Source organism: Trichomycterus rosablanca, chromosome 12 (genome assembly GCF_030014385.1).
Source record: "Trichomycterus rosablanca isolate fTriRos1 chromosome 12, fTriRos1.hap1, whole genome shotgun sequence".
In the NCBI taxonomy this organism is placed as follows: domain Eukaryota; kingdom Metazoa; phylum Chordata; class Actinopteri; order Siluriformes; family Trichomycteridae; genus Trichomycterus; species Trichomycterus rosablanca.
In genome coordinates this window covers 20,733,723-20,746,076 of record NC_085999.1, presented here as the reverse complement: position 1 = coordinate 20,746,076, position 12,354 = coordinate 20,733,723, and the positions used below count along the sequence as shown (strand labels likewise).

The 12,354-nt window shown below is 37.1% G+C and overlaps 1 protein-coding gene across 3 annotated transcripts in view; it reads right to left on the bottom strand.

Annotated features, from left to right (window-relative positions):
* Positions 1 to 12,354, bottom strand: part of kdm6a (lysine (K)-specific demethylase 6A) — a 49,055-nt gene that overhangs the window by 30,619 nt on the left and 6,082 nt on the right. For all 3 annotated transcript variants that reach the window (XM_063006547.1, XM_063006548.1, XM_063006549.1), the window contains exons 5-6: positions 10,632 to 10,690; positions 8,073 to 8,193 (exon numbers count right to left, since the gene is read on the bottom strand). In XM_063006547.1, coding sequence (XP_062862617.1) covers positions 8,073 to 8,193; positions 10,632 to 10,690 — 180 coding nt within the window. The remainder of the gene's footprint in view (positions 1 to 8,072; positions 8,194 to 10,631; positions 10,691 to 12,354) is intronic.

Below are 12,354 nucleotides of genomic sequence, written 5' to 3'. Positions count from 1 at the left end.
CCACCAACTAACTTTTACTTTGGTAAGGGTCACAGTAGATATGGTTCTACAGCATGAATGACCAAGATAGGGTGCCATTCCATCAAAAGACTTCAGCCACCCCCACTCTATAGACTTAGTCAATTAAGTTGATGACCAACCGGCAGATAGCACTGTGCAGCACTGGCATAATGGACTGTGCTGCACCACCTGAGCACCAGTCATTAATTTATTATAAAGTAGCCATCACATTCTTGCCTGATGCAACACAAACCAATGTTGACTACCGATATGCAAGACAAAGTGCAATGAATTTTACAAAAATCTGTACAATCAGTAAGCAACTTCCTTAAGACTATAATCCAATTATAGTGGAGGGATATACAACATTAGAACAAAGTCAGCAACTGTTGGTTAAAAAAAATATTTTTGTACAAACTTATTACTTGGAACAGCATTGAAAAATGCAAAGAAAAAAGTTAGTGTTTATCATTTACTTTGACTTTTATTTAACTGAAGACAGTATGAAACCAAGACGTTTTTGTTTTGTCTGGACAGTCTCATTTTCGTTAATATACATCTATTTCTGCAACACATTTCAAAAAAGCTGGTTCTGTAAAACATGTACCACTTGGCAATGGTCCCATTCCTTCTCACAACACTTGAAAGATATTTTGGCACTGAGGATACCAGGCAAGGAAGTGTTATGTCAGGTGTTATTTTGTCCCATTTTTCCTGCAACAGTAAAGGATTCTCATTGTTGTGTTTGTTGTTTATAAATTCTCCACGCAAGCTCTCTGGCAGGCCAGTTCAGTACCCATAGTCTCTTTTTCAGCAGCCATGCCTTTGTAACGTGTGAAGCATAACATTTTGTTGGAAAACGCATGGACATCCCTGGAAAAGATGTCGTCTTGAAGGCATCATATGCTGCTAAAACTCTGTGTACTTTTCTGCATTAATGCTGCCATCACAAAAGTGTAAATTACCTTTGCCAAGGGCACCGACACATCACCATACTTTTGGACTTGCTGCTAATCTGAATTGTCCTGTTCATCTTTCGTCTGCAGCACAGCATCCATTTCTTACAAAGATTTAAAATACTAATTCGGCTGACCACAATACTTTCTTTTCACTGTGTGATGGTGAGATGCCACCGAGCCAAGAGAACTTGACTTTGCTTCTGGATATGGTTAACATAAAGCTTCTTTTTTGCACAATGAAGTTAAGCAGCATTTGTGAATATAATATATATTCGTCAAACATGACAAAACAAAGTAATCCATGCCCATGTGGTTATATCAGCTTAGTGCTGGACGATTTTCACGATTAATTCAGTTAATTTGAATTAACAGTTTCACATGATGTTAGAAATGTATTTTTAAATGTTAATAAATTATTACTGAATCTGAATTTGTTTAAACGTGTACAAGTGTTTTTATTTGCAAGTTCGGGCTTGTCAGTGACCGTTTTCAGTACACGGAGGGAGATGTTAGTTGACATGCTAGCACATTGTGCCACCTCATCCCATTGGTTTGAATGGCATGATGCTAAATGTGTTAGCTTAGTAAGCAATGTAATTTCTGTCCAAGTAGTGCGTTCGAATAATCTGACTAATAAACTGATGATTTATTAGAATCCTCTCTACTTAGGCAGCTGCCTATGTAGGCAGTAAAAGAGCAAGGTAGCTCACTAGGTTATCCAACACACCCAGGGTAATGTTAATGTAAGGAGGTTATGCTTGCACATTATTTAAAGTGAGAGTTGTTTGTGAGCTATTCTTAAAAAAGCATATAACTAATGAAGATTTCTATTTTGTTTTGATTATTGTTATAATTTTTGTTACAAATTTTGTGCTTGAAAGGATATTTAAAAGTAACCATTATTTGCACAATTAAAAAATTTGCACTATTTTTGCACTTCTGCAGTCTTTTAAATTAAAATGCAAAAAAAGAAATTTGTATAAAAAATAAAAAAAAAAATTGCAATCGGAATCGAGAATAGTTAATAAATTTGAAAATAATCGAGATTTAATTTTTTGCAATATCGCCAAGCCCTATATCAGCTATTGATGCACGATGGTTCTTGATGTAGTGCGTCTGAGGAATCGGATCTCATGGATGTTACACTTAAGTTTGCACTATTGCCTTTTATGCCCTGAAATTTCTTGATTCCTTGAATTATTTAATGATATTATGCACTGTAGAGGGAGCAATACACAAATTCCTTCCAATCTTTTTTGAATAACATTGTTTTTAAACATTTCAATAATTGTTACACATTTGTTGACTGGAGATCCTCTGCCCATGTTTGCTCCTCAAAAAGCCATTTGTGGATACTACTTTTGTACCAAATCATGATTACAAACACCAGCTGACATCACTTAATGAAATCACAATTATTATTATTTTTTTTTTTTTTTTTACACTAGACCTAAATTGGTCCCATCCCAATGTTTTTGGAATGTGTTGCAGGCCTGAAATGCAGGAATATCCATCATGCAATCGGAATGCTCCTCAGTGAAAGGGAAAGAGACACTGGCTGCATAAATCTGTCCCTCAATTTAATTCAAATACAGAAACATTCTTAGAAAAAAATCTAATTTACGGCACGGGGCAACAGTTAAAGTATCAACATCCACATTTCTGGAGTGGCTTAGAAGCAGGTTTCTAAATATCACTGAGTTAATCAGACCTAAACCCAATCAAACATTTGTTAAAAACCTGAAGATGGCAGTTTATAGATGAATGACAAACAGCCAAATACAGGTGTACAATGTGTGTGAATGCCTACATCCAGGTGTGCAATGTTTGTAAGTATTCAAGGAAACTTACAACTGAAATTACTACTAAAAGGGCTTCTACAAAGTATTAAATAAAGGGTCTGAATACTTTTGTAGTTCAAATAAAAAAAAAAACTCAAAACACAAGATGTTTTTACAGTGTCACTATGCATAATAGAGTAGAATGCTGGATAAAAACAACAATTATATAAATTTAAAGTCAAATCCAAAAACTGTGGAGAAAAGTCAATTGGTCTAGTACTTTCTTAACCACTGCAAATTTGTGTTTCTGATATAGATAGGTGTCCTGTTGAGTGTTTGTTTCTGCCATGTGCCCAGTGTTTCTGGAAAGGTTCTAGACCTGCCATGATCCTGATTATAAAAAAGTAAGTAAAGATCAGTGAAATGCATTACTGTAGACAGCATCATCTCTATCTGCCATCACTGCCACCATAACTGCAATTAACAGCAAATCTGGCACATCTGGATTTAAGCTGAATACAACAAGCTATAAAGAAAAAAAATGGCCATCTGCCTAAGAGCATAGCAACAGCTCAGAGGAGACTCAGCTATAAAAATACCCAGTAACACAGAGATAATACACACCACTAGACATTACTACTACTAAAATCAATGTTAAACAAGCCAGTTACAAAAGTAGTATTGCAGATTCAGGTCATTTTATGATTATGGCAATAAAAAAAATCACATACTAAAGGATAATGAAAAGAAAAAAGAAAAAAGAAAAAACGGCAGATCACCTACCTATCCCAACCAAATATTAGGAGGCACATGAATCTGTTAGCATCATTCTGTCTGAGCTTGATAGCACTGAGCTGGCTAACAGGGCAGCAGGACTGCAGGCTTTCTTCACCCCCCAACACTGATTGCTATTCAAGACAGCAGCAGCTGAAAGATGGCATGCTGCTCTCTCACTCACACTCCTGCATACTCTCTTATTCTCACACACAGAGCTTTGCAATCTCACAGTGTATATGCTTACAGAAGGCTCATCCAGCACTCTCTTTTCCAGAAGCCAGTGAGAGAGAGATAAAAGCAGGGAGGGTGAAAGGAGAAGCAGCAGAAACTGCTGCATCAGTTAATCCCTGTGGAACAAAGCAGCAGTACTGTGTTTCTAATTGTGGAACAATTCACACTGGCTCTGAAACAACCTTGTTCTCAAACTAAAGTAAGCACCTTTATTCTAGGGTGACCATATTTTGGTTTTTAAAAAATAGATGGCAGCATGGGGGCAAATGGACACCTGCACTGGGTAGAAGGTTTGGTCCAGGTTTGGTCTACTCTTTAACAAGACAACTAACAAATGCCTTTATGGTCAAATAATCTTAATCCCTTACATTTAGCATTTGGCCCTAAACAATTAAAATAACAAATAAAATAGTAAAATCACCAGAATGTGGTGCCATCACGGCATTGACAATAACCTAAATCTTAGTACACGCATTTGAAAATGTTTACGCTGTTACAGAATTAGAGAAACACTTTTAATCAAGGCAGATGTGCAGTCCAGTGATCTGTAGCTGTGGTGATGCTTCGTGGAGCGAAACGCAAAAACTTCCTCTGCAGCATTAACAGCATCTTCTGTTTTATCAGATCTTACAAAATAGTTAATTTACCTGACAAACTCTCTCTGACAAATGGTCACCCTACTTTGTTCCATCAATTAAAAGCATTGTCCAGCTGACCAAAAAAAAAAAAAAATACACATATATACACATACGTATATACATACATATATACTGTATATACTGTGTGTATATATATATATATATATATATATATATATATATATATATATATATATATATATATATATATATATATATATACAGGTCCTTCTCAAAAAATTAGCATATTGTGATAAAGTTCATTATTTTCCATAATGTAATGATAAAAATTTAACTTTCATATATTTTAGATTCATTGCACACCAACTGAAATATTTCAGGTCTTTTATTGTTTTAATACTGATGATTTTGATCTAAAAAAATTAGCATATTTCATCCGACCAATAAAAGAAAAGTGTTTTTAATACAAAAAAAGTCAACCTTCAAATAATTATGTTCAGTTATGCACTCAATACTTGGTCGGGAATCCTTTTGCAGAAATGACTGCTTCAATGCGGCGTGGCATGGAGGCAATCAGCCTGTGGCACTGCTGAGGTGTTATGGAGGCCCAGGATGCTTCGATAGCTGCCTTAAGCTCATCCAGAGTGTTGGGTCTTGTGTCTCTCAACTTTCTCTTCACAATATCCCACAGATTCTCTATGGGGTTCAGGTCAGGAGAGTTGGCAGGCCAATTGAGCACAGTAATACCATGGTCAGTAAACCATTCACCAGTGGTTTTGGCACTGTGAGCAGGTGCCAGGTCGTGCTGAAAAATGAAATCTTCATCTCCATAAAGCTTTTCAGCAGATGGAAGCATGAAGTGCTCCAAAATCTCCTGATAGCTAGCTGCATTGACCCTGCCCTTGATAAAACACAGTGGACCAACACCAGCAGCTGACATGGCACCCCAGACCATCACTGACTGTGGGTACTTGACACTGGACTTCAGGCATTTTGGCATTTCCTTCTCCCCAGTCTTCCTCCAGACTCTGGCACCTTGATTTCCGAATGACATGCAAAATTTGCTTTCATCCGAAAACAGTACTTTGGACCACTGAGCAACAGTCCAGTGCTGATGTTTCTGGTTCAAAAGTGGCTTGACCTGGGGAATGCGGCACCTGTAGCCCATTTCCTGCACACGCCTGTGCACGGTGGCTCTGGATGTTTCTACTCCAGACTCAGTCCACTGCTTCCACAGGTCCCCCAAGGTCTGGAATCGGCCCTTCTCCACAATCTTCCTCAGGGTCCGGTCACCTCTTCTCGTTGTGCAGCGTTTTCTGCCACACTTTTTCCTTCCCACAGACTTCCCACTGAGGTGCCTTGATACAGCACTCTGGGAACAGCCTATTCGTTCAGAAATTTCTTTCTGTGTCTTACCCTCTTGCTTGAGGGTGTCAATGATGGCCTTCTGGACAGCAGTCAGGTCGGCAGTCTTACCCATGATTGCAGTTTTGAGTAATGAACCAGGCTGGGAGTTTTTAAAAGCCTCAGGAATCTTTTGCAGGTGTTTAGAGTTAATTCGTTGATTCAGATGATTAGGTTAATAGCTCGTTTAGAGAACCTTTTCATGATATGCTAATTTTTTGAGATAGGAATTTTGGGTTTTCATGAGCTGTATGCCAAAATCATCAGTATTAAAACAATAAAAGACCTGAAATATTTCAGTTGGTGTGCAATGAATCTAAAATATATGAAAGTTTAATTTTTATCATTACATTATGGAAAATAATGAACTTTATCACAATATGCTAATTTTTTGAGAAGGACCTGTATATATATATATATATATATATATATATATATATATATATATACATATATACACACAGGGGTTGGACAAAATAACTGAAACACCTGTCATTTTAGTGTGGTAGGTTTCATGGCTAAATTGGACCAGTCTGGTGGCCAATCTTCATTAATTGCACATTGCACCAGTAAGAGCAGAGTGTGAAGGTTCAATTAGCAGGGTAAGAGCACAGTTTTGCTCAAAATATTGCAATGCACACAACATTATGGGTGACATACCAGAGTTCAAAAGAGGACAAATTGTTGGTGCACGTCTTGCTGGCGCATCTGTGACCAAGACAGCAAGTCTTTGTGATGTATCAAGAGCCACGGTATCCAGGGTAATGTCAGCATACCACCAAGAAGGACAAACCAGCAGCTAAAATAATTAAATTTTTTATGGTTTTAATTAATGGGAAATATTGGTCTTTGTGTCAGGCCCTTATTTGTTTAACTTCTACCAGTCACATTAAAAATAAAGCCAACATCTACAGTCTGATTTGATGTTACATGCCACCAAAAGAAAACTGTTCATACTGACAAGCAGTCAGTCATTTGCATTAAACTATTTAAAATATTCCATTAGTGCACCAGCACTGGCATTATAAACTCTCCAGGTTCGAATCTCAGCTCCACTACCAGTCAACTGGGGCCCCCTTTGAAGGGAAACCCTGAGTAAAAAAATGGGTGGGTGGGGTCTTTGACGCTGTGTAAGTACCCTGGATAGAAGCCTGTACAAAATGGAATAATGTGGAGTTCAGAGCGTGACCATGTGAAAATCCACCAAAGCATGGCCGAATAAGAAGGGCTTGGTGGACTGGGCATGTGTTGGTGGAGAGCGACTGTCAAGCAAATACAACCCCCCTCGGATGCGATCGGGGTACCCAGGCTACACTAAATTGTGAGAAAATGCATAAATACATTTTTTTTTTTAGGTATAAAATACATCCGATTTACTGGGCATAAGGTGGGAAACATCTTGTACAGGTTGCCAGAGCACAGGAACACAACTCCACACAGAAAGTACCCGAACTGTTCAACCTGGGAATCAAACCCAGGACTTTCTTGCTGTGAGGCGACAGTGCTACCCACTGTGCCACCAATAGATAAACAGGCAGTCATTCACTCATTTAGCTGACAGCACCATGAAAAAGAATAAACAGGAAAGGCTGACCAACACATATTCACTGGTGATGACAGGAATACAGTTTTCACAAAGTAAAATAAAAATCCAATCCACAACCAAACACACAACATATTGCCCAAATGCTATTTATGCAACCATGTAGTGCATAACTTACCAAGCTGTTCTTACGTTTTAACCCATAAAAGAAAACATCTTTAAAGAAAACATAGTATGTTTGCCTTAACTCAGCAAGAACAGTCACATTAAAAAATGCTGAATGCACTCTACTCTGACCCCCCAAAGGGCTTAAACCAGAGGCCAAACATATTAATGATTATACTAAATATTTCCTACTGCATCAATACTCTGTTCTGCATGCCGCTGCAAATCAAATAGCTAAAACAAAAAAAAGTAGAACTAAAATCCTACTCACAAAATTATCAGACCCTTTATTAATAGTTTGTACAAGCCCCTTTGGCGGCAGTTACAGCTGCAAGTCTATCACATTTTTTCAGTATTACAACAGTTACAGTTAAACACAAAAAAAAAATAAAAAATAAAAAATGGCACTGTGAGCAAGGTGCTAGGTGACAGTGCTCCTTTAAAAAGAGATTTTCTTTTCATCTTCTAACCTTTCATCAAAGATTTATCTCATTAGCAGGGTAAGATTAGACTAATTAATAGATCTTTTTTCATAGCCATTGCCAAGCCTAGCACTACATACATACAGTGTCAGTATATTTAACTAAAGAGGTAATGAAAGAAGAAGTCATACCTTAAGGCTGGACTCATAATCCGTGTTAACTTTAAATATCAGCCCCAACCGCAGATGGATCTCCTTGGCTTTAGAAAACGTAGGATCAATGTAAAGCACCTCCTGAAAGGCCTTTATTGACCTGTAAATAATAGTAAAGCAAAAACAAACTAAAATACATACATTTCAGAGAAAGTACATACATTAGCAATGCTCTGTAAAAACCGTTTCAAAAACTACTAATGTCAAATCTGTGTAAACAAATTATTGTATTCTTTTCACCTGTGTACATGTTACCATGGCAATGCTGCAGCTTTGGGACAAAGTATAAATAACAGCAGCTTTAGAAACCTTTCCTCCAACCTTAACCACCATTTTCAAAACAAAGCCTATTAAACTGTGCTTCATCATGAAGTCAGTTCACAACAGTGGGTTCTGTTTGCATACGGATCTGAGTGGAAGCAAACAAGCCGTTTGAGTGAAGCACAGCTTCAACTTTTGAGTTAGAGTCCTGGTTTTCCCCTTCCTTTATTCTGCTGTGCTCGATGTTTAGCCTGCTGTTCCCAGACTTTTAAATAGGTCTGTTATGAGAAAATACATCTTTCAGCTTAAAAAAAAAGAGAGTAATAACTGTAGAAACAACAAAAAGGATATATTCATATAAACATACTATCAGATGGTAAAGTGCAAAAACTATGTTTATTCTGCCAATACAATAGAAGCCAGTGCTTAATCTACCAACAAATTAAAGGGAATAAGTGGGAAAGCATTTTTATGATGAAATGACCATACATGTAAACGGTATAGACCTGAAACCTACATTCTTACAAGGAGAGGCCAGTGACTGTTATGCTGTGGACGACCATTCAGTAGCATTTGGAGTCCACTGGATCTTTTAATGAGCTTTCAAAAACTCATACTACATGACTTAAAGATCACAAAATAGCAATCCCAAGCCATTTAGGTGTGAAAAAAGTTTAAAACAATTATTGTCTGAATGCTTGAAATGCTATTACTGAAATATCACATACTGGAGACAATTTCAAATAGTAAATTGTTTCAGCTGATTGTTATTGGGTAACATAACAGACAAGCTAACAGAGACCCATTAAAATGTAATACATTACTGAATCATTCATCAACAAGGATTAATTGAATGTCTATGTGACAGGAATGTAAAACAGAAAAACCATGACCAGAGCTACTGAAGCATACAGAATGCAGACTGTACACCAAGTTGGCAGCTAGGAGTTTATTAAAAGCAATATGCTAATTAAATATATCTCAAAAGCTCAAAGTATCATAAAGCTCTTAACAACATTAATCATTACTGCAAAGACAGCAGAATCTTTGCTTTACTTAAGGGATGCAGACAAAGCTTTACAATTAAGTCTTTAGCTACAAAGAACAAAACCTACTCTATCAGACCACAGACAAAAGAAAGCAAGTGTTATAGCCAGTAACCTACACAAAGTGCTCAAAATAGTAACTTCATCACTGGTGGATAAGAAATTTAGCACAGTAAGTAAATAGTGTGACACATGGATTACAGCAGCTTTGCGCTCTGTGCCATCTTACTCTAGTATATTTTACATATGTTAATTATTACAGGCACTCTGTAATGCATTCCTTCTGTTCAATTCCTTGTCTTGTCTATTTTAAGTTCTTGTTTCCCTATTGGCTGATTCAAATAGTTGGGTTTACAAGTTGTGTTGTGCACACTGCATGGCTGAACAGAATATTTTAAACATGCTGGCATACTATGGGAGGCTAAGTGACTGATATGTAATAGGAAAAACCAGGTTGTTACATGAGGCACACTACATGAGCTTTTAATGGCATGGAATGGAAGTAGCTGGGAAAAGCATGGGACTGTTCTTAAGGTTTGTTTGTTTATTAGGATTTTAACATCACTTTGGTTACATTCATGACAGGAACGGTAGTTACTCATTACACAAGATTTATCAGTTCACAAGATCTTGGACAATTTAGTGTTTCCAATACACCTCACTTGCATGTCTTTGGACTGTGGGAGGAAACCGGAGCACCCGGAGGAAACCCACCCGGACACAGGGAGAACATGCAAACTCCACACAGAAAGGACCCAGACCGCCCCACCTGGGGATCGAACCAAGGACCTTCTTGCTGTGAGGCGACAGTCCTAAAAGTATCAATTGACTGACAAAATGGCCTAAATCATAACTCTGAAAATGAGATAAGGTTTCCTTGCATATGGAGGGAGTTAACATTTAGTTCTCTTACCACCTAAGCTTGCTATCCATCCTTGAACTATGCAAGTCTATATTTAATGTACAGTCATTTAACACAGTCTTTGCTAGATGTTGGACTGCAGAGGAGGGGTTTAATTGCCAAGTTAATAAATTACTTTTAAGCCACTAAAAGAAAACAATAAAACTTTAGAATACTAATGTATATGAGTATATATAGTCTAGATACCAACATTAGCCACAAAAAAAACTAACATACTGCAATAAACTGCATAAAAACAGGGACTCAATTTACGGTGCCAATAAAAAAGTATTTATTTTATATTACATATAAGAAAAACTTAATGCTCACCACTGAAATGCGTTGTAATGGAAGTAAACCATGCCTAGGCCATATAAAAATTCAGCATTCTAAAAGAAAAAAAATGGCAGTTAGAAACAAAGGAGTTATTATAAAGGTTTGAGCCATGGTTTTTTTCCAATTTCATTTTCATCAACCGCTTTATTCTGGTCAGGGTTGAGGCGGGTCCAGTTTCAACAGGAAACACTGAGCACAAGGCAGGAATACCCAAGACGGGTCAATGCTCGATCACAGAGCTTAACTCCCAAACACAATTTCTGTCTGTGTGGACACACCGGCTGGCCAAAAGGACCACAATTTTTATTTCAATTATTATTGAATTATTACTATTATTATGCCACTGATTCAAACTTGGATTTCACTGGTGATAAGCTAACAAAGTGAACCACTGAGCCACCCGGGTGCCATGAGCAATAATTACAAAACAGTGAAATTATTGAGCTCAATATGACTACAAATTATGTGAATGTTTTTTATAAAATTGGGCAAAAGTACAGTAAAAACCTTTCTGTGACTTAACTCTTGAATTTTATGCTACATCATGGGTAAATATCTCACTTGCTTCAATTTTTCTCAAATTTAATAAAAAAAAATGTTGTTAAAAATCAGTCAGCATTTCCATTTGGGTGAAAAGGTAAATCTCTGAAACATTTACATTATTTTTTGACAGCATGTGCTGGCAGGGACTCACGTCTGTGCAAACCCTGTTGATCCATGTTACCTCAGCATGATTTCACAATATTCCAGCCTCTATCAATGCTTGGTGGGGTTTAGGTTAAGTAAATGAAAGACAGCCATCACTTTTTAGCCTATAAGTTGTTGTTGCAAAGCTTAAAAGGTATGTTTTTGGTCATATCCATCTGCAGAGCCAATCCTCTCACACAGTGATCAAAACCAGGGGTTTTGAATGGGTCTGAATAACAGAATGAACTTTGTCAACAGATAGTTCATTCTGTCCAGGAATCTAACTTCACAGTAAGCAATGCATCTCCAGACCCAGAATATTCACACCACAATGCTTTACAGTTGTTTTGATACACTATGTACTTGTTCATGTTCTTCTGCTTACATTAACCCACATGTTACTAGTATAAATCTCAAACTAGGATTAATGAGTAAATATGACATTCCTTCCAGCCATATACGGTGAGCTGGTTTAGCCCATACCAAGTGTTTTGCCTTGTTTACATTTCTGATAAGCAGTTGAGAGACCATGGTTGGACAATCTAGTGTTGACAAAGCTTTAGACACATGCTCTGCTCCCATTAAAAACCTTCAGTTTAGCCATGATTTGAATCTGAGAGCACCTTTGCTTAGAAGAAATACTTATGTTCACAAAAGACACCTTTGCTAAATTTTTTGCTGACAACTTGAACTGACATATTTAAAACAGTTGAACAATTAAAGAGTTGTCTAAGAATGCGCTTCAATGGAAAGATCTGGACTTAAGGGAATGTGACCCTTTCTACAAAGGAACTGGCATGGTCAATTTCACACAGGTTTTTTACTGGCTATTCACGCACATTTTTCAAAGATTCAACTTATCACTCAAATGTTTATGCTGATAATTTGATTTTTAGCAGAAAGCATCATTTTAAATGGGAAAAAAAAATGCAATATATGAGCATTTTTAAAGTTATCCAAGACTTTTGGTCACCACAAAGAGACAATATGTACCTATTATGTACTGTGACAATAAATAAATAATAAAGGA